The 21669-nt window shown below is 34.9% G+C and overlaps 2 protein-coding genes across 5 annotated transcripts in view; both read left to right on the top strand.

The window, feature by feature from the left end:
* Nucleotides 1-8781, top strand: part of ABCA5 (ATP binding cassette subfamily A member 5) — a 57014-nt gene extending 48233 nt beyond the window's left edge. For 3 of the 4 annotated variants that reach the window (XM_059671027.1, XM_059671026.1, XM_059671028.1), the window contains 11 exons: nucleotides 565-691; nucleotides 2314-2428; nucleotides 2523-2614; nucleotides 3363-3538; nucleotides 3887-3962; nucleotides 4073-4167; nucleotides 4802-4921; nucleotides 6033-6182; nucleotides 6572-6651; nucleotides 7704-7759; nucleotides 8483-8781. In XM_059671027.1, coding sequence (XP_059527010.1) covers nucleotides 565-691; nucleotides 2314-2428; nucleotides 2523-2614; nucleotides 3363-3538; nucleotides 3887-3962; nucleotides 4073-4167; nucleotides 4802-4921; nucleotides 6033-6182; nucleotides 6572-6651; nucleotides 7704-7759; nucleotides 8483-8590 — 1195 coding nt within the window. In that variant the 3' untranslated portion in view covers nucleotides 8591-8781. Of the gene's footprint in view, nucleotides 1-564; nucleotides 692-2313; nucleotides 2429-2522; nucleotides 2615-3362; nucleotides 3539-3886; nucleotides 3963-4072; nucleotides 4168-4801; nucleotides 4922-6032; nucleotides 6183-6571; nucleotides 6652-7703; nucleotides 7760-8482 lie in introns of those variants that run through there. The other variant, XR_009449345.1, reaches the window with a different exon arrangement.
* Nucleotides 8782-19270: 10489 nt separating this feature from the next.
* The window catches only part of ABCA6 (ATP binding cassette subfamily A member 6), a 50130-nt gene continuing 47731 nt past the window's right edge, over nucleotides 19271-21669 (top strand). The window contains exons 1-2 of the mRNA XM_059671025.1: nucleotides 19271-19692; nucleotides 20862-20962. Coding sequence (XP_059527008.1) covers nucleotides 20867-20962 — 96 coding nt within the window. The 5' untranslated portion in view covers nucleotides 19271-19692; nucleotides 20862-20866. The remainder of the gene's footprint in view (nucleotides 19693-20861; nucleotides 20963-21669) is intronic.

Below are 21669 nucleotides of genomic sequence, written 5' to 3'. Positions count from 1 at the left end.
ACCTCTCTGGAGATCCGGGCTAGAGATCCTGGCTAGGCTGCTGATCAACTGAACACTGTCTCCGTGTCATTCCTTCTTTGCCGACTCCGTCCACACCTTTGGGGACCCCTGGACCTGCTGGGGTTGGACCCCGGCATCCATCGTTTTCAACATGTTGAATCCTATTTTCCTTTTTACCTTACTACTAACAACTAAAAGTCAGATTTTCTTTGGAAGCACTCTTTCCTCTGCCTACCTTTGTAGCATTTCTGTGGGTTTGGATGTCAGGGCAAGCTTATTTACACCCAGACTGTAAATCGTTTGAGTGAAGTTTTCTTTGTGGTCGTTTTTATCTTTGTGTGAAGTAGTGCCCAACACATACTGGTCATAAATAATATTGATAAGTGAATGAATTTAGAAAACATCACCTAAATATCAGTGAATGGAAAAACAGCTCTTTAATTCCATCTTTCAGAGTTAACCACAGATTTCATATTGGTATATTTTTTCATTCTTTTCTCTATGTAGTACGTGAATCTCTTACTATTTTAATTATTTGAAAATCTACTACCTTGATATATTTAGGACCCTTTCAACAAAGCCCAAAAATAGGAAGTTTCCAGAACCACCAAACAATGAGGGTGAAGATGAAGATGTCAAAGCTGAAAGACTAAAGGTCAGAGAGTTGATGAGTTGCCAGTGTTGTGAAGAGGTAATTTAGTCTTTATTGTTAAGTCATCTTAAATGTGCAATGATCAGTTCCCCATGCATAGGAAAATAATCTGGAAAATATTTTCTTTCTATATGAATCAATCTGAAAAAGAAGTCTATGAAAAAAATATTTTTATCCACTTACTTTTTTTGAATGGTCTTAAGGTATATTAAAAAAAAAGATTCAGATTATTGTTACAGAATGATTCTTTCTTAAAGTAAATGAACACATATAACCCGAGAATATACTGAAAAAATATACATGAAACTGGTGAGGGCAGATTGGGTGCTGAAATACGAAGATGCCATGATGTTTACAATTTAAAACATTTTGAAATATATAAGAGTAGTACAAAAAATCAAATGGTAAAATATTCACAAAAGTCAAAAAGTGAAAGCTCTGAGAAATTCTACAGTAAGAAAACTTTCAGTCTTCCCTTGATTCAGCATTTTCTAAGCCTATACGACTACAGAAAATAGATTCCCCTATTTTTTTCCAATGAAAGCTATTCTCTTCTAAGAGAGTAGCATTGCAGACACGTGTTTTTTAAAATCACTATTTGATTAATTGAGCCAACTAAAAACAATAAGAATACTACTGTGTCATTTGAAATACTACTTTTTAAATTGATGTAGTCAATCAGAGTAACTTCAAATGTAATTGCAATTCCACTGGCAGTTCAAAGATGCATCTCCTAAAAATCCTGACTTACTATTTTCCAAAATATTCTTAAGTGCAGTCATCATCCTGTGGCTTATTTGTCTCAAAGACTCTTCACTGGGTGTCTCTGATATTCCTGGCCAACCTGAATGAAAGTAACCATCTTTTAACGAGTTGTTCAGATCTTGAGCAAATCATGTAAGACAGCATTTCCTAACTTTTGTTCTGTGTCCACACGTGATTCATTAGCATAGGCTCTATGACCAAACAAGTATGGGCAATGCTATACATTACACACATTTTTAGAAGATTTATAATGTGTATAAACATACGAGTTTGAGAAGTCCTCTGATTGTGCATGCCCCAAAGTTGCAACTAGTTCTGTAATTTGAGAAAGGCTTTGGATCTAATGGCCTATAGTTGGCAGGCTCTCCCCTTTCCATAGGAGGCCAATTAAATTCTGCAGTTGGATTTCTGTTACCTGGGCCATGATTATTACTTTTGGATGGTTTCTGAATTGGATTGGGAAGCATAGATTCAGTCAAAGCTTTATTAATAACCGTGTGTTGGGCCTTCTTTATACTGCTTTCTGCGGGTCCCCATGTCTGTTCACCAAGACTCAGTTGCACTGAGCACGTCTGATGTATTGAAGCATGGTGAAACAATATTGACCTAAGTACTATATCCCTCGTGGCTCAAAAAACTTTCCAGGCTCTTGGGCTTCCTCGCTCGCTGCTGGGGACGTGCGGCCATCCCACGTCTGCTCTGGCTGCCACTGTGCCATCATGCACTTAGTTTTGAATGTCATAATTTCAGTAACAAATGGATATTTATTTATATAATACTCTTTATTTTCAAATATATTTCTTATGATATGGACTTGAGGTGTGTGCAGCCTGTGTTATGTCAGGATAGGTTTCTGAGTTATAACTCTCTTTTAAAAATCTTGTTTCCTTTGTTAGAAACCAGCCATTATGGTTAGCAATTTGCATAAAGAATATGATAACAAGAAAGATTTTCTTACAAGAAGAGTCAAGAAAGTGGCAACTAAACACATCTCATTCTGTGTGAAAAAAGGCTAGTATTTATTATTTTTTTCCTCAGTAACATTTTCAAAAGAGTAGTTTCCATTTTAAATTTGATTTGATGATTTTTCTTTTAATTCCTTTAGGAGAGATCTTGGGACTGTTGGGCCCAAATGGTGCAGGCAAAAGCACAGTTATCAATATTCTGGTTGGTGATATTGAACCAACTTCAGGCCAGGTATGATATACAAGGGTGTGGTATATGTTGACTATGATTTGTATTGCATTAAAATAAATTTTTTTAATGACAAGTTAGTATACTAATGCTTAAATATCACATTTTTAATCTTAAAATTTTAGTATAAAATTGTGATCTTTTTGGTTACCTATGAAAATAATATACATAGTAAAATTTTCGTGACATACATGCAGGCACATGTACATATATATTATTTCTGCTTTTATAATTATTACATGCATGGGTGATTAGCCCACCAACTTAATGGAAAACAATAGTATTCCCTTAAGGAGATATGGGAGGTAGTTCTGATGCTGCCATCAATTAGTCTTTGATTATAAGCACATCATTTACCACTTTGTGGAAACTTCACAAAACTGCTCTGATCCTATCTTCTCTCCACCTTGCTTACTTCATACCAGCCACACTGGCTCATTGCTTTCCTGGAAAATGCCAGACACACTCTTTTCTTTGTGTTTTTTTGCCCATAGAAATCCCAGTGACCAAAATTGCTTTACCTCCCTGGCTCAAATATCTCCTTCCATTGAGACCCCCAATCATTCTAGTTAAAATCGGGGCTGGCCATGTCACTGAACTCTGATTTAGCTATCTATGCCCTTTCTTCATTGAATGGAGTAAAAAATCTCACCCCACCTCTAGGAAGGAATTTGAATTAATTCATTTGCCACTTCTTTCATAATGTAAATTAGGCAAAAATAGTGATTTAAATTGGTTTGTATATCTGTAGGTATTTTTAGGAGATCACTCTTCAGATCCAGCCGAAGAGGATGATTCCGTTAAGTGTATGGGATACTGTCCTCAGATAAACCCATTGTGGCCAGATATTACACTGCAAGAACATTTTGAAATTTATGGAGCTGTGAAAGGAATGAGCCCGAGTGACATAAAGGAAGTCACAAATCGGTAAAATTTAGAATCTTTTTGTTACCTGGAAAAAAGTTTACATTTCACATTTTAAAAATTTTATAATAGGCATTTCCATATATCATAATTTTCATAGAAAATGGTCATGACTTTTTCATGTATTCTTTACCAAATTATATAGCTATGGAAATGAAAAGGCAATTTTTCTACTTCTAATTACAGAATGAATTACCTATAATTATCATGAAGCTTAATTTAAAGTGAATCTTTTAATCAAAATGTTAATTTGTTTAAAATGATGTAAATTGGAGGTCTAATTTTAGGAAGTTGAGTTTTCTAGAAAAAAGAATGTCAGTGATCACACACAGTACATTATCTGTTTTGCAGAATAACAAATGCCCTTGATTTGAAAGAACATCTTCAGAAAACTATAAAGAAACTACCTGCAGGAATCAAGCGAAAGGTACTTTTTGTAAACAACAAATATGTGTATGTTTTATTGATAGTTTAGTGCCTGATACTGTGATGATAAATTTCTTGCTTTGAAGTCCCCCCCATTTTCTTTCCATCCAGTTGTGTTTTGCTCTAAGTATGCTGGGGAACCCTCAAATTACTTTGCTAGATGAACCATCCACAGGTATGGATCCTAAGGCCAAACAGCATATGTGGTGAGTATAACTGTAAAGGCACTCGAGACACATTGTACTGTATCCTATGTTAGAATAAAAGATTAGTTTATTTTATTATAACTAATGGTTTTATTTTTTTAATGTTTTTATTGATTTTTAGAGAGAGAGTAAGGGAGAGGGATAGAAAGATAGATACATCAGTGAGAGAAAAACATCATTGATTGGCTTCCTCCTACTCCCACTCCCCTCCTCCCAGCAGTAATCACAGTGCTGTCTGTGTCCATGAGTTCTTTCTCTTTTTTTCTTTTTTGCTCAATCCCTCAATCCCAGCCCTCACCAGCACCCCCGCCACAGCTGTCAGCCTACTCTATGAGTCTGTCTGTATTTTATTCATTCATTCATTTTGTCCATTAAACATATGAATGAGATCATAATTCATTTTTTAAAGCATAGAAACATTTGAAATCATGAAATTTCTATTCTACAGGCTTTTAAAAATAAGGGAAAAATAAATTGGAATAGAAAAATCATAGTTGGGCAAAATATAATAACTCCAGAAAGTGAAATTTGATGTTTTAATTACTCTAATCAAATAATTGGATTTTTTTAAAACACGGGGAATTTTTCATTAACATTCAGATACTTTCCTCCTTTTTTATTTTCTGTTTTGTAGGCGAGCAATTCGAACTGCATTTAAAAACAAGAAGCGGGCTGCTATTCTGACCACTCATTACATGGAGGAGGCAGAGGCTGTCTGTGACCGAGTGGCTATCATGATAGCTGGGCAGTTAAGGTACATATCCCAACAGCCATTTGGAGGATATGGGGTGGATTTTAAATGTCATCATGTAAAAATGTATATTAATTTAAATGTTAAAAAAAATTTTATTGTTTGATTTTTTGAATCAGTTGGCTTTGTATAGAATTACTGGGAAATATGTAATTTTTCCCCAAAATAAGGCTAGCTGCTTTGCATTTGGAATTGGCTTAATTATTCAACCATCTGGAATGTTATTTTCAGGTGTAATGTCTGTTATTTCAAAAATTATTAGGCAGTGTATTGGATTATAACCTACAGTATAAAATAAATGTACATGAATTTATACTCATGTAAATAAATGATTGAATAAATAAATAAATGTGAGAGAAGAGGCAAATCTTCCTTACAGAAAGATTTCACATAAATCTGTAGATACTACCCCTCTAGGAGGGGGAGCTTAATCCCCCATCTCCCAAGTGTGGGCGATTTAGGCAGTTTCTTCCAATGTACAGAGAGGGGAAGGTGGTAACTTCACAGCGGAGAAACCGGGCAAGTACCGCTGCTTTAACCAATGTCACGTGGATGTCATGGACTGCCTGATATGAGGTGATAAGCAAAGTACTTAAGCTCTGTGATATTTTCTCCAAACACCTGTATCCCCAGTCTAAGTGTGAGAAAAATATCAGACTACTCCAAATTGAGGGACATTCCACTAAAACACCTGACCAGTTCTTCTCAAAACTCTCAGAAGTCACGAAAAAGAAGGGAGGAGTAAGACACTGTCACAGACCAGTGGAGACTAAGGAGCCCTGACAGCCGTGTGCAATGTGGTATCCTGGATAGATCCTGGAACCAAAAAGGACGTTAGTGGAAAAACGAGTGAAATATAAAGTCAAGTAACATTAATAGTAGTACGCCAATTCCGGTTTCCTGATTTTGGCGTATGCACCATGGTGATGTAAGACGATAATATTAGGGACACTGAAACTGGGGGAGGGGTGCTTGAAGGCTCTGAATATTTGCTACTTTTCTATAAATTTAAAAGTATTCCCTCATAAAAATTTTATTTAAATCATTTTTTGGCTGAGAAACCATTTTTTTGAAACTGTCAAGCTATTTTATATCTGACCTTTCATTACTGCAGATGTATTGGAACAGTCCAGCATCTAAAGAGTAAATTTGGAAAAGGTTACTTTTTGGAAATTAAATTAAAGGACTGGATAGAAAACTTAGAAATAGACCGACTTCAAAGAGAAATCCAGTATATTTTCCCAAATGCAAGCCGTCAGGAAAGGTAAAGATTTTAAACATTGAATTATATTTTTTGTGGAGTAATAATCATAAAAATGTGTTGCTGTGTTAAGGATTAGGGAAAAAAAAACATCTGTATTGGAATAATATTGGGTTAATGTAGTCAAATGATTGGAGTTTGATATCTAATTTAGTGTTAGATCTTTCAATATATGATACTACTTAAACTTTTAAAGTTGTTATTTAGTAGTAATGAGAGTTATTTCATTTGCATGGAAAATTTCAAGATTTCAAACAATTTTTATCTAAATAAATGTCGGAATAAGTTATTGGCATTTACTTTTGAACTTCAAATATTTTGAACTTTAGCTTTAGAACACAGTAATAATAATTTTAAAATGTTCCTATATTTTGTCTTATCTATGTTTTCAGTTTTTCTTCAATTTTGGCTTTTAAAATTCCTAAGGAAGATGTTCAGTCCCTTTCACAGTCTTTTTCTAAGCTGGAAGAAGGTAAGTAATATCTGAAGAACATTAGCTTTCAAATTATAAAAGAATTTTATTTTAAAAATTTAGAAGTTGGGACTCAGTTTATTATAAAAACCATGGTAAATAGGCAGGTAGCTTTTTATTAATTTAATATAAGATATTGGTAAATACTAATACTGTTGGGATTTGGTAGATCACCAATATTGCAGGATGAACCTTTTCCTATTTTGATAGGTGTAACTACAGTTTTTCACATTGCGTCTATGATAAAGTTCAGCTTAATTAGCCCTCACAAGTCAATCTAGAAGTGGGAGCTTTGAGTTTCTTGAATCCCCGCTTCATATTGTGCCATAGAAGTATAAATGGTAGCAAGACTTCAGTTGCATCAGGAGAGAGGAGAGGAAAATTCATGGTGCAGGAGGGTGGGCATTCCTAAAAGCTTTACAGAAGCTTAATTGAATCTTGATCTTTTTAAAATAAACGGACAGAGATACGCTGGTGGCAGTAGAGGGCGGTAGTAAGCTTCTGGATGGGGCAAGTATTCAGATGCAGGTTGTTTTATGGTATTTATAACTATGAAACAGCCTGCATTTCCTGGTGATTTCTTTATGATTAAAGAGATCACCTGAACTACTTAGGAATAATTAAAAGAATGAATAGAAAACCTGAAAATGTGGTGTTAGATGCAAAAAGAGCTGAAATAAGTATTTTAAAAAAGTATATGGATGTATGAGTCTAGTTCAAGAAGGCAATGAGAATTGGAAATAGAGCATAGAGATAAAAATAAATGAAAAGAGGAATAAAGAGGAGGAAGATAAAGTACAAAGGAGATGCTTGGAAAAGGCAAAAAGAGGCAAGTAATATTAAATATATTGTGCTTAGCCCATGAGGAATTTTTTGGCTGGAGAAGAGAAATGAAGCAAGATAAGGAAAATAACATGTTCTGGTAGCTTCAAATTTAAATGAATTAATTACAGAGATTATGTTTTTTTTAAAAAGATAGCCACTTAGTACTTACTGCCATTTTTATTCTTTAAAATACTAATAAGTAAAATATTGTTTTCATATTTTAATAGCTAAACACACTTTTGCCATTGAAGAATATAGCTTTTCTCAAGCAACATTGGAACAGGTACTTTAAAGTTAAACTTAAAAAAATTATTTTATAGAAGAAAGTGTCTAATATCTAATTATTTAGGGTTACATTGGAGGGAGTTTATGAACCAGAGACAAATTGTTATACAATATTCCTGAACTTTGTATGATTTTAAATAACTAAGTGCTCCATCTGCTTATTTTGAATAGCTGAGTTTTTGTAAAGTAAGTGGGTCATGATGATGGTTATTTTACATTAGCATATCAAATTACATTGCTTAAATCAGCGGTTCTCAACCTGTGGGTCGCGACCCCTTTGGTGGTCGAACCACCCTTTCAGAGGGGTCGCCTAAGACAATCCTGCATATCAGATATTTACATTACGATTCATAACAGTAGCAACATTACAGTTATGAAGTAGCAATGAAAATAATTTTATGGTTGGGTCACAACATGAGGAACTGTATTTAAAGGGCCAGAAGGTTGAGAACCACTGGCTTAAATATTGATAAATTATTTGTATGACAGTGCTACATAAATGAATTAAAAAATAACTAATTCATTAATCCTCCAAAATATTTATCTTTGTATGTGATAAATGGAGATTATTCTGTTTAAACATATTAATAGTAATAAATCTTTTGATACTTGAGTTGTTAATGTAACTAGATATAGCCTTATACTGTTTCTGATTTAGTTAAGAAGTCTTTGAGGTAATAGAGATACAGCATACTGTATTTATTTATTTACTTTCGTCTAGGTTTTTGTTGAACTCACTAAGGAACAAGAGGAAGAAGATAATAGTTGTGGAACTTTAAACAGCACACTGTGGTGGGAAAGAACCCAGGAAGACAGAGTAGTATTTTGAATTTGTATTGCTCAATCTGCTTACTGAATTTACGCTTTATTTTAACTTTGATTTAAAAAGAAAGTATGTTATTTGAATGGTAACTGAAGAACCATGAAAGCACTTGGAATTTTCCTAAGTTTCTTAATTGAAATGTTGTGGTTGTATGTTTTTCTTTTCTTCAAATAAAACTTATGTGTAATTTATTGAAACTGCATGTTTATATCTGAAGTATATTGAACTATAGTCTGTATGTAAAATTGAATATTGACTTTTTTTTTACCTTTCAAAAAGAGTGCTTCTAAATGTATGATTTAAAGTAGTGGTAGGATAATTTTATTTTGAACAAGTATCTTTATTTTTCAGTTTATTTAATCCTGTTACATAAACATGTAATGTCCCAAACGAAATCAGAAACAAATACATAAAAATACATAGGAAAGAGACATAAATCAAAAGTTTCTTGCTTCTCCTTTTTAATTTCTAAAAGAAACTTTGAGTGAAATTTGGCATCCTGAAAAGTTAAATAATCTCATTGCAGATAGAAGTTTGTGAGAAGTGACACCCACTAGGTGGCACTCATCAATCATAGTAAGTTAAATGAGACCTTGTTCTGTTAGGTCAGCGGTTCTCAACCTGTGGGTCGCGACCCCTTTGGGGGTCGAACGACCCTTTTATAAGGGTCGCCTAAGACCATCGGAAAACACATATAGAATTACGTATTGTTTTTGTGATTAATCACTATGCTTTAATTATGTTCAATTTTTAACAATGAAAATACATCCTGCATATCAGATATTTACATTACGATTCCTAACAGTAGCAAAATTACAGTTATGAAGTAGCAACGAAGATAATTTTATGGTTGGGGGTCACCACAACATGAGAAACTGTATTAAAGGGTCGCAGCATTAGGAAGGTTGAGAACCACTGTGTTAGGTGATTGTAGACATAGCTAACTTAGGTATTTGAAGTTACATTTCTTTTGCTTATAGTAAAATTCATGCATACAAAGAAGCCAGAGTTGCACTCTGTCAAAGTTGGCGTAAGGTCATGGTTAATGTAATCTCAGAAAATAGTTGACTCTTGAACAACGTGGGGGTTAGCAGTGCCGACCTCCTCCCATCCCCCACCCCCATGCAGTTGAAAATTTATAACTTTTAATTCCTCAGAAACTTAACTAAGAGCCTGCTGTTAACTGAAAGTCTTCTTGTTAACTTTAACAGCCATTTAATACATATTTTGTATATCATATATTGTATTCTTACCATAAATTAAGCTAGAGAGAAGAAAATGTTAAGAAAGTCATCATAAGGAAGAGAAAATGCATTCACAGTACCATGCGTATTTATTGAAAAAAAAAATCTGCGTATAAGTGGACCTGCGCAGTTCAAACCCGTGTTGTTCAAGGGTCAACTATACGTCCTTGTAGAACCCATGTATGGACTATTGGTAAAATATAGTACAAGTAATACGAGTTGATGTTATATTTCAGCCAGATGAATGAAAGTATTAACTTTGCCAAAGCTAATATATTGGAAGTGTGATAATGGCAAAAACAGAAGAATTGAGATTACTTTAAATAGCCAAACCCTTTAATGAAATTATTAACTATTTAAAATAGACAAAATTTAATGAACTTTTAGCTCTACTGTGTAATGAAACGTCTGTGATTTTAGACTCTAGGTACAAGACTGATACTTCCCTTCACTGCTTTGGTAACTGCTGCCTACATTCCTAACGGTGCCCACTTTACCAGCTATCTCAGAGGTCTTCTAACTAATCCGAGCCGTCTCACGGTTTATGCCTGGGTTTTACGACCCACAGCTAACTTATTTCTCCTTGTAAGATTTATTTGGCACTTGTTTTTAATCTTTTATTATTAAGTGACAGTCATTTGCTTCATGACACCAGGCTTTTGGATTCTTCATCTGAGAATCTTACTTTTAGGACTTTAGTACCAAACTTAAGTACTGCATGATGAATACAATTCCAGACACATTTGAAAGAAAATCGTTACCTTTGTAGATAAATTAATAAATAGTACATTGCATTTACTAAACAAGCCATTGCTAAGTGGTGTCATAAATTTAAAGAGCTATCTTTTAGTGTCCAATATCCCTATAAATTCCAGGGACTTGTCTCTGGGGCGGGTATTTGTAGCTATGCATTATCTTGGACAGTTACACTCACAGTGTAAAGAATAAAACTATTTATGGTTTACTAGGACAGTGACTGAAAAGGTAGTTTTCATACCCAGAGAGATGTGTTATTTTAAAGCAGAGCATGACTAATACAGAACACCACCTGCTTTTGTATATTGACTTGGTCACCTTCACTTTAACATCTGTGAAGTGTGATCAATGGAAAGGAAAATTTTTCCCTGCAAAGTGAAAGTTGAGATTATGCCAATTATGTTCTTTTCTACTATGTTCAGTTTCTTTACTATTATTTTGTCCCTATAGGCATTTTTTAAAAAGGTACTTGAATTAATTTTTTTAGTTTTTACATAGAGCAAATATTTTGGTCATGAATTAAATTATTTGTAGGGATGTTCTATTCCCTTTTTCACAGTAATACAATTTTTCCTATTCAGAAGTATAATTTAACTAATCCTTAGGAAAACAAGGGTAAGTAGGGTGGGAAGAAAAGAAGACAGAAACTAAAATATGAATTTATGTTTATTTACAGCTTATTGTTCATCTTATTGAATGCTAGTAGCGTGATGCACGAAATACATGCAAGGGGCTTGGCCCCCGCGGCGGTAGCTTTGTCCAGTCTAATTAGCATATTACGCTTTTATTGTTATAGATGTTACTTTCTTTAAAAATATCTTAAATTACGGATCTCAAAATGTTTTTTATAACAATATAAGTACATATAAATGCATACGGGCAAAGTTGGGAAAAAACTCATCACCTAGTTTATATTTCCTGTCCATGGTTAATTTTAAAAGTAGAGTAAGGCTGGACTTCACTGAGTGACTGTGGTTACTAATAAGGCAACCCTCTGTCTGTAGCACTTAGGAATCAAGCAGTTGGTAACAATTAAAAACATGAGTAAGTGTGCTTTACACTTCACATTTTAAAAAATCTTAATTTTTTCCCCCTAGTTTGTTCTTAGTAAAAGGCTGTAGGTTTTCTTTAACAGCATTTTTTCCTTTACATTGACGCAAGCTATCTTAAGCCAATGGTTTGATTTTTATCATTAAAATATTTTCAGAATTATTTAATGCAACGATTTATTAGTAACTGTGTTTCAAGCGATGGGTTCTTTGGGTAGGAATAACTATCAATTTTGGCCCTGTAAGATTTTATAATCTAATAGGTGGAAGATAGATCCTTATATAACTAACTTTGATATAACATGACAACTACTTTGCTAGTGGTACTGACACTTTTATGGGAGCACAATTAATTCTACCTAGGGTAATTGGTCGTTGTTTTTATTCTGTTGGTCACACAATATTTCATTTTGATTATACTCTGAATTTGATGAAATACCATACTGTATTTTTATGTAATGCGTAAATAGGCATTAATTATTTAAAAAATAGAGATGCTTATCCTTAATGTATTTTTAATATTGCTAACATTGATTTTTTTATTTTCTTTTCTGAAAGAACATATAACATAAATGAAAGAATTTATTCTTGGGTGGACAATTTTTATATCAGCTATTCTTATAAGGTAAAAGTTTACTTATTTTTTATTCGTAACATGTTGTATGTAAGTAATTATCAATGATGCCCTTTAAGAAAAAAATTGATTATACTATTAGTAATAAGCTTTAAAAACTGAACATTTAAGACAACCTTTATTTTGTATAAAATGAATTCTTTGTTATTTAGTATTGAGAAATGAAAATGAGTGGCACATATTAAAAATGAAGAAAAAACCTAGACCTATAATTGTTAGTAATTTTGTTTTCAAGTACAGAGTCAATGTGTTTATTATATTTAACATATTAAATTATTTCCAAATATTTAATACTACTTACATACTTATCAACTTTCTTAGAATTTTGGAATAAATTTGATTCTCTCAAACACTTAGGCCATAACTATGTATAGTATTGGTATCAGGTGGGTACTAGACTTACCGAGCTGATTACTTTGTGAGGTGTGTAGATGTCTAATCACTGTGTTGTACACCTGAAACTAATATAATGTATGTCAACTGCAATTGAAAAATAAAATTTTAAAAAAGATTATAAATCTAATGAACCGCTTCTTCTCAAGCATCTAAGCAACTCCTGCAAATCTAATTAATCACCTCTGATTTTATTAATTTTTTCAAATCCTCACCCAAGGATTCTTTCCATTGATTTTTAGAGAGAGTGGAAGAGAGGGGAAAAGACGGAAATATCGATGTGAGAGAAACACATTGATTGGTTGCCTCCTGTACAAGCCTCGACCAGGGCCCGGTCCAGGGAGGAGAGAGGGGCCTGCAACCGAGGTACGTGCCTGGAATCAGACTCAGGACCGTTCAGTCCACAGGCCAACACTCTATCCACTGAGCCAAACCAGCCAAACCTTTTAAATTAAACAAATCAATTCTTTAATAATTTCAAGCATCTTCAAAATAGACAACATACAGAAAATTACATGTTAGAAGGCCTACTACGCACTTGCATTAATACAGAATGTCCAAAAAGTATCAATACAGTAATTGGAAGTAATTTTTATTTTTTTTATTTTTACATATACGCCTTTCCTAAGGTTACACACATTTACCAGTAAAAGAGCCATCTTGGGTCACAAAAGTTTACGCTTTGATAACTTGAGATAAGAAATGAGTGCTGGTTAGGTTCAGTTAATGATTGGAATTGATTAAGGCAGTGGTTCTCAACCTTGACTGCACATTAGAATCCCCTGGGAATCTGTTTAAAATCCTGATTTCTGGGCCTCATCCTCCGGAAATTCTGTGTCTTTGTTGTGGGGTGGGGCCACAACATTAGTAACAAAGAAACAGAATTTCCGGAGGATGAGGCCCAGAAATCAGGATTTTAAAAAGATTCCCAGGTGATTCTCATGTGCATCCAAGATTGAGAACCACTGGATTAAGGGCTATCTGTGACGTAACTAAGTACTAATATAGTGTAAAACCCAGATCTTCCTTTAAAGAGTAAGCTGGCAGCTGCAGTCTGGCAATTTTCCGAGCATTTTCATCTGCTGACAGGTGATTATGTCATAAAAGTGACCCAAATAAACAGTTTTGTCATATTAGGGGAGGGGAAATGTAACATGATACAAAAGCAAATTCTCTTAAGATATAAATGCAAAAATCGGATATGGTTGGAGGAGGTCATCAAGAAGATGTGACTGCTGGTTGACTCCCTGCTGGACAAACAATTGGAGACTCCTTACTTGGTCCCTATCCTTGGAATGCACATTCTGCCCATTGTTCCCACAGTGAGAGCCATTTTCAAGGACACAGCCTTGACAGAGCCATGTGTTGTGAGACCACCTGGATGGTGTCCTGACCACGCAGTGGAGACCTCTGTATAAAGATGCTGGCGGGTATAGAGATCTGTTTGCAGTTGCCCAAGAGCGGTCTTGTAAGTAACTTCAGCCGACTTTATTATCAGAGAAAAAGTCGTATCCCAACTCATAGAATATCCCCTGGTTCCCCATGGAACATTAAGTACAATGTAGGCATAGTTGATGTATAAATTTATATTCATTTAGTCCTTGTTTTTCTTCAACAGCTGTCCTTGATGTATCTGATAAGTCCCTAAAGTATGCATCATGGAATGAGTAGTTCTCATAAAACCATGATATTAACAAACAAAATATATTGCATAATATATTGTGATGTTCTTGATCTTAATTCAAAGAATGAGACATTTAAGTTTCCTGAAATTACCTGTTCTTTTTCTGCTGTGCTTATCAATACTTACTTCTCCCTCCAATCAACTGGCTCCAGCATCCACTGCTTAGTATGGCTTTTCTCAACCTGCTGCTTTTGCCTACTCAGAGCTTTTGTTCACTTCTGGCTTGAACTTCCCCCATGGCCTACATTGTCCCTCCTGCTTCATTGCCTCCTGGTGCCCATTGTGGAATCCACTGTATTTCCCAGTTCAGTTTCCAGAGAGCCAAAGCTTTGGATTGGTTTTGTCTCTATTTGAATTGAGCTTTAAAATATATATATATATATATATATATATATATATATATATATATATATATATATATATATATATATATATTGATTTTTTACAGAGAGGAAGGGAGAGGGATAGAGAGTTAGAAACATTCATGAGAGAGAAACATGGATCAGCTGCCTCCTGCACACCCCCCACTGGGGATGTGCCCACAATCAAGGTACATGCCCTTGGCCGGAATCGAACCTGGGACTCTTCAGTTCGCAGGCCGACGCTCTAGCCACTGAGCCAAACTGGTCAGGCCATGAACTGAGCTTTTTTAAAAAATTGATTTCAGACAGGCAGGGTGAGGGGGAGAGAGAGAAACATCAGTGATGAGAGAATCATTGAATAGCTACCTCCTACGTGCCCCACACTGGGGATTGAGCCTGCAACCCAGGCAAGTGCCCTGATGGGTAATCAAACCGTGACCTCCCGGCCATGCTGGCTGGACTGAGCTGAGCTTTGTACAGTCAGCAACACATAGGATGAAATGTGCTATGGTCTTGTTTCCATGGTACAAATTATGGTCAGCCTTCGTTAAGAACAGCCTGGGCTCTCATCCCTCAGGGGGGCTGTTTTCCCATGAAGCAGGTATGAAGCTGGTTAGCCCCAGCTTGTCATTTCCCATAAAACCCATACATAGAGTTTCACCCACATAGTTCATGCCTCTGAACACAGATCCTCCTCCCATTGCAAACACATGAAATTCTGGATAAAATAGAACAAAACCACTTTAACACCACCAGAGCAGTAAGCTCCGGCTTGTGTTGTGGCCCAGCAGGATATCGAACCTGGATATAAATCCCAAAGACTGAGACGGGGATCAGAGAAGCTGAAGTTGACTGGGGATGTGATGCACAGTACCCGCTACCTGGAGTAGCTATCCCGGACACGGGACTTAAGAAAGAAAAGTCAGAGCCATACTCGAGTGGTTGGGGATAGAATTTATACTAATTTCATGGGGTTTGGGAATCCAGATGGAAAAAGTCAGCCTATATTGTCAAGTAGATAAAAGATGGTAAGTGTTGTAGAGGCTGTGGAGACAAGAGAACTCCTGTGTACTGTTGGAGGGGATCATGCAAATTGGTAATAGTGGAAAAGAGTAAGGAGAGTCCTCAGAAAATTAAAAACAGAACTACCATATGTTCCAGCAATTCCATTACAGGGTATATCGCCAAAGAAAATGAAAGCAGGATAGTGAAAAGATACCTGCATGCCCATGTTCATTGCAGCATTACTCATGATAGCCAAGGAGTGAAAACAGCTTAAGCATCCTTCGGGAAATGCATGGATAAAGAAGATAGAGCAACTGGCAGAGAAGCCAACCTGAAAGCCAAGTCAGAAGCAGCAGTGAGACGGTAGGTTGGTGGAGGCAGAGGGCACAGGCAGTTGCTTACTGATAAATCTTTGCAACATGCAGTGTTTGAGGCAGGACAATGCAAAATCCTGATGGGATGAATACAGAAGCACGTGCCATGAAAAGAGCTGACAAATTAGGTAAAACATACTAATGGTTGCAAGTAAAATGAGTGGCCATTCTCATTGCCCAGAATTTTCAATGTCTCAATCCATTTGATTTTTTTAAAACTGGTGAAATATAACCTAAAGTTTTCTTGAAATAAACTAGGCATGCATATTGTATTAATATGAGCACTCATATGAAATATCTAGAATTGGCAAATTCGTGGAGATGGAAAGTGGTTGAGTGGCTGCCAGGAGCAAGAAGAAGAAGAAGAAGAAGGGATAAATGGGGAAGTGATTGCTTAATGCTTACAAAGTTTCCTGTAATGAAGTTTTGGAACTAGATAGTGATGATGGTTGTGTAATACTGTGAATGTCATTAATGTCACTGACTTGTACACTTAAAATTGTTAAAATGGAAAATGGGTGAAAAAGGTAAAAAAGATAAGGTCAGTGATACCCAGACCCGTTGGAATTAAAATTCAGTTCTGGAAGATTTTTATACATTTTATCCTTGAGCATTCTTTTTACTTATTCTTTATTTTCCTCATTTAAAAATACCTATTAGACATATTCTAGACAACCTCATTCTATCTTTCATATCCTTTAACATCTCAAATATTTTTCCATTTTATTCTTGCTTTGCACTAAATTTTATGATTTCTTCAGATATATTTATGGTTTATTAATATTCTTTTCGGCTGTGTCTAATCTTCTATAAAACTTATCTACTAAGTTTTTAAGCTTAATTTTTTAATCCTTTGTTAAATTCCTATAAATTCTAATGGGTTATTTTCCTATTAGTTTTTCTTTTCATTGTCTCCTGTTTTTCTTCTTTAATACTTTATATATTTTATAGTCTTTGGCATAATATTTATTATTATTTTAATTTTTGAGGTTGCTAATAGCCCCATTGTTTTTGTCTGCTGATTATCTTTCATGTTAACTTTTGATTATGAGCTTAGCTGCTATATCTGTGTGCCTTGTATTCTTGACGTATCTTTATAGATTTTTGTCTTCTCTGTGGAGTTTCGGGATAATCGTGGTAATAAGAGGAAAAGGAGGAGAAAGAGGCATTTTGGCAGCAAGTAATGTGGCTGTGATGTGTTTTATTTTTTGAGCTTTTACAATTTTCCAGGCAATGTTCTATTAACTTATATTAATGAACTTAATCCTCCAAATAACCATACATATATACAATTATCTCAGTTTTTTAAAATACATTTTTATTGATTTCAGAGAGAGGAAGGGAGAAGAAGAGAGAGAAAAAAACATCAATGATGAGAGAGAATCATTGATCGGCTGCCTCCTGCACACTCCACACAGGGATCGAGCCCGCAATCCAGACATATGCTCTGATTAGGAATTGAACCGTGACCTCCTAGACCTAGATCATAGGTCTAGTTCAACCACTGAGGCATGTTGGCTGGGCTCTTTGGATGAAAAACTGAGGAAGAAAAGTTAAATAGATGATACAAGGACACACAGCTATGGCATAGCCAGAATTTGAACCCTGCACTAACTGCTATGATATGTTCTTAAGCATGCTGCTATGTAGGGAGAATAAATTCAGCTCCTGCTTCTGTGTCCTGTATCTGACATTTGCTACATATGCTTGGGTTTTCATTTTCTATGGAGGATACTTTCTTTTTAATCTAGAGATTGGCAAATAATACATCCGTACTTTCCTTTGGAGTAGTAGGTGAAGTCTTTCTAGTCTCTATTTCTAATGCTGAACAGTCTTGTGAAGCTTCTGGATTCACGTGGAGACAGGAGGCCAGCTTCAGAATCTGCCAGGCACCACGTTCAGGTCCCAAGGGTATGAAAACACCTCTTCGGACTGCTGGCTTTCTAACATGCTCACAGTTCCAGCTTTAATTTCCCTTCCCCCCTTTTACACCCGAGAATGTGTGTGTGTGTTTTTTTATTTCTCGTTTCTTTTGTTGATTCTTATTTTCTTCTCTTTATCTTTTTCTTCTTTTAGGTTTTGGTTATATATCTGAACATCTATTTTGGGTATATTTTACCCACCATTTCCATGTGCTTCTAGCTGGAGGTTGGACACTTCTTTAACAAATTAGGTCAAATTTATGGGGAAGTCATGGAAAAGGGCCCCCAAATAAAAATAAATTACAGTAACTAAGTCAAGAAAGAGGAACACAAAGAATACACAAAAAAATCAATGATAAAAATTGAAACTAGCAAAATACTTACTAGTAATCTGAGTAATTATTGACATTGTAGTTGTGAATTTTAATACATTTATGAGAAAGGCAGGATGGGAAAATGATTTTTAAAATAGAGTACATAGGGTCTAAAACAATCACAAAATGAATAAAAACTTGAAATATATTTCAGGTGATTTAAAACAAACTTAGAATTTTTGTTTGGACCCTTGACCTATTACTGATATAAAGTTTTAATAGTATCTATGACCTGCTCCTCTGCCCCCATCTCTGAGCACTTTAGAACATTTTTATTACCTTGTTTTTTTTCCAAGTTTAAATATAAATTACATGTAATATTTCACTGTTGATTATTTGTAAAAGTTGAACTAAAATGATCCACCTGTTCTCTAGAACATCTCTCAGTTTTATGATTATTAACATCTGTGGATCAGGAGCCATGTCCAATATTTGAGATTTCCCAATTCATGGACTTTGGCTTCCTGTTTTGTCATTTACTTTGCTGGGTCAAGAAAAGTTTGCAACTCTTTACAGGGAGAGATAAACTATGCAGTAGCAATTGAACAAATTTCAAGTTTTTTGCCTGGTTGTCATGCATAAAAATTGACCCAAATCTTTTTTTTTTATTCTATGTTTTTTAGTCCCTAGAAATCCACTTTTTTATTATGTTCTATTGCCTTATGAAATTCGGCATTCAGTATGAACTGAGGCGGGAAAAGGACTTCGTTTATTACTCATTTGTCTAACTTAGGTGTTTCTCCATGGCAAACTATGGATTGCTTAGCTTTCTTAGGCAAAAAAAGAAATTCGACTCCAGCACATTGTGCATATTTCATCTAAAATAGTCAAATATATCATTGGCAGTTGTGTTTAGGCATTAGGAGTGAAAAAAAAAATAGCTAAAGAGTCCTTATACAAATTTACTTTGCTTAGTTACTGATTTTACTCAGTCATGGTTCTCCCCCACCCCCCATCTTTATTCATCAAGTCTGAAGGACTCGCTGCATTTGTTTACCATTGTACCCCAGAGCCCTGGAGTTGAAAGGCCAAGTGCACAAAAACAGGGTTTTTTTATTCTCAACCAACCACAGAACGGTCATTTCCGTGCAGAATAATTGGCGTAAGGAAGAAAAGAAAACAAGTTCATCATGTGCAACTTAGTCTGACTACACCCCTTTTCAGAAACCAGCCCGAGTTAAGAACTGTTGGGAGTGGGTACCCATTTAAGGAATAAATGAAGAAGTGACGATCAAAAATTTTTAATCATTGCCTCAGAAAAAAAGAGAACAGTGCTTTGAGAGTGTTTTCAAGAGTACTTCTGATTTTTCAGTAAGTAGAGCTCTGTTTTGTGGTGTTATGTCAAATATGTAGGTGGACATGGGGGGGAGAGATCAACCAAAGGACTTGGATGCTTGCATATAAGCCTAACCAGTGGACACAGACACCAGGGGGGTGAGGGCATGAGTGGGCTGGTTGGGAGACAATGGGAGGGGGATAAGGACACATGTAATTTAATCAATAAAGAAAAAATAAAATAAATCTATTTTTCAGATGTTTTTCTAAATACTTATGTGATTTATGATAAAATTTTTCTATTTTTTCCCAACCAAGTTTATTATATAGACACAAGAGTAGAATAAAGGAAAATAGTAAAAATTTGCTTCTATGCTAGTGGAGAGAGAATTGTCTGAATATTTTAATATGCAAATCTAAAATTTTGAGATTTCAAAAACTGAAAAAAATTATCTCTTGGTTTACTTGCTAACATTTGGGCAAAATTACTTTACCATGTGATTTTTTTCTTTTCTTTCTTTTTTCTAAAACATACTTTGTAGTTTGTTTCCTCAGTTATTCAGCGACGTCAGAATTCAGAAAATTGAGATAAATTGTTTCATTCTTCCTGTGTATTAAAATCAAGTGTCAAGTAGTTTGAGTCTAGATTATTATCATATGGCCTATCTCTTTTGATAAAAAGTTGTTCAAGTCAGTCTGGAAGGTAAATGCCACAAGAAAATATTTCATTGGGGTTGCATCTCATGGACATAATTATTCAGATGAATTTAATCAGAAGTTTGATGTTAATTTGATGGAAATACTGGAGCTTCTATTTAAATGCAAAGAATAAACAATTATTAGTCATATAAGATACAATTCAGATATGCTGTTCATATAGTTGAATTTCCATTATGAAAGGTCAAAAATGTGAAGTATCTGACAGGTTCTGGTATCTGATGATGTCTTTTCCATTGTAATACTTCATTATTGTAAAGTTGTGATGATAATCATTTTACTTCCCCACCAGATAACGTACAGTGCGTATATTTGATGTATAATTTTATAATCATGAGCTATTCAAATATTTTAAATCCATTTTTTTTCAGTTCTTAAAGGTAGGAAATATTCCTCACCCCCATATGATCAAGGTTTTTTTTATTACACCTTTTTTCTAGTTTATGCTCCACAATGTTTACTTTCTTCTTGTTCATTTAAATGAATAGGCTAAATGAACAGGAAAAAGAAAAATGTGTATCAACAAACTCAAGCACTTCTGTGCAAAAATTTTCTTAAGAAGTGGAGGATGAAAAGAGAGAGCTTACTGGTACGTATGAAAGTTTTCTTTTTTCTACAATCAACATTATTGTATTTTGTTGCTTAACGATTCTCATTTTATATTTTAAGTAACAGACTGGATGTATTGATTTTGAAGTTGCCTCTCGTTATATTTGTTGAATTGCGAGACTCACAGCACTCCAGAAAAATAATGTAAAATTGTAAAGACAAAGTATTTACTCATTTTTTTTTTTAAAAAATGGGGTCAAGTGAAAATTTAATTATATGATAAATTGCAGCAACTATTAAAGCTACTATAATTTGCATGTAATACATTTAGAGTCAAGAAAGAATAAAAGTAGTGCCTGGCAGAAATGAAAGAATTTTAATTTTAGGGATTTATTTTCAAGGCCATGAATCATCTACATAGAGACTATTTCTAAGAATTATGACCAAGGAACATCATTGATTGTCAGTTTGAATTAGGTAGGTGGGCTGTCTACAGGTAGCAGCCTCAAACCGCAGCGGCTTCACTCTTTTTACAGCCTAAATAAGGTTGGCAGGAAAGTGAAGTGGGTTGGGTGGGTGAAGGGATCTTCTCCATACAGTCATTTAGGAACCCAGGCCTCTTCATCCAGGGACTCTGACCTCTTCTTGGGTCTTGGAGACCTTCCCTGGATTGGGCGCATCCAGTCAGAAGATCAGGAATAGAAGGACCTAGATTGTGTTCCATGACCCAGGCCTGGAAGTGGCCTG

The sequence above is a fragment of the Myotis daubentonii genome, chromosome 16 (assembly GCF_963259705.1).
Source record: "Myotis daubentonii chromosome 16, mMyoDau2.1, whole genome shotgun sequence".
Lineage (NCBI taxonomy): Eukaryota > Metazoa > Chordata > Mammalia > Chiroptera > Vespertilionidae > Myotis > Myotis daubentonii.
The sequence above is the reverse complement of the archived record's forward strand: the minus strand, read 5'-3'. Positions and strand labels throughout refer to the sequence as shown.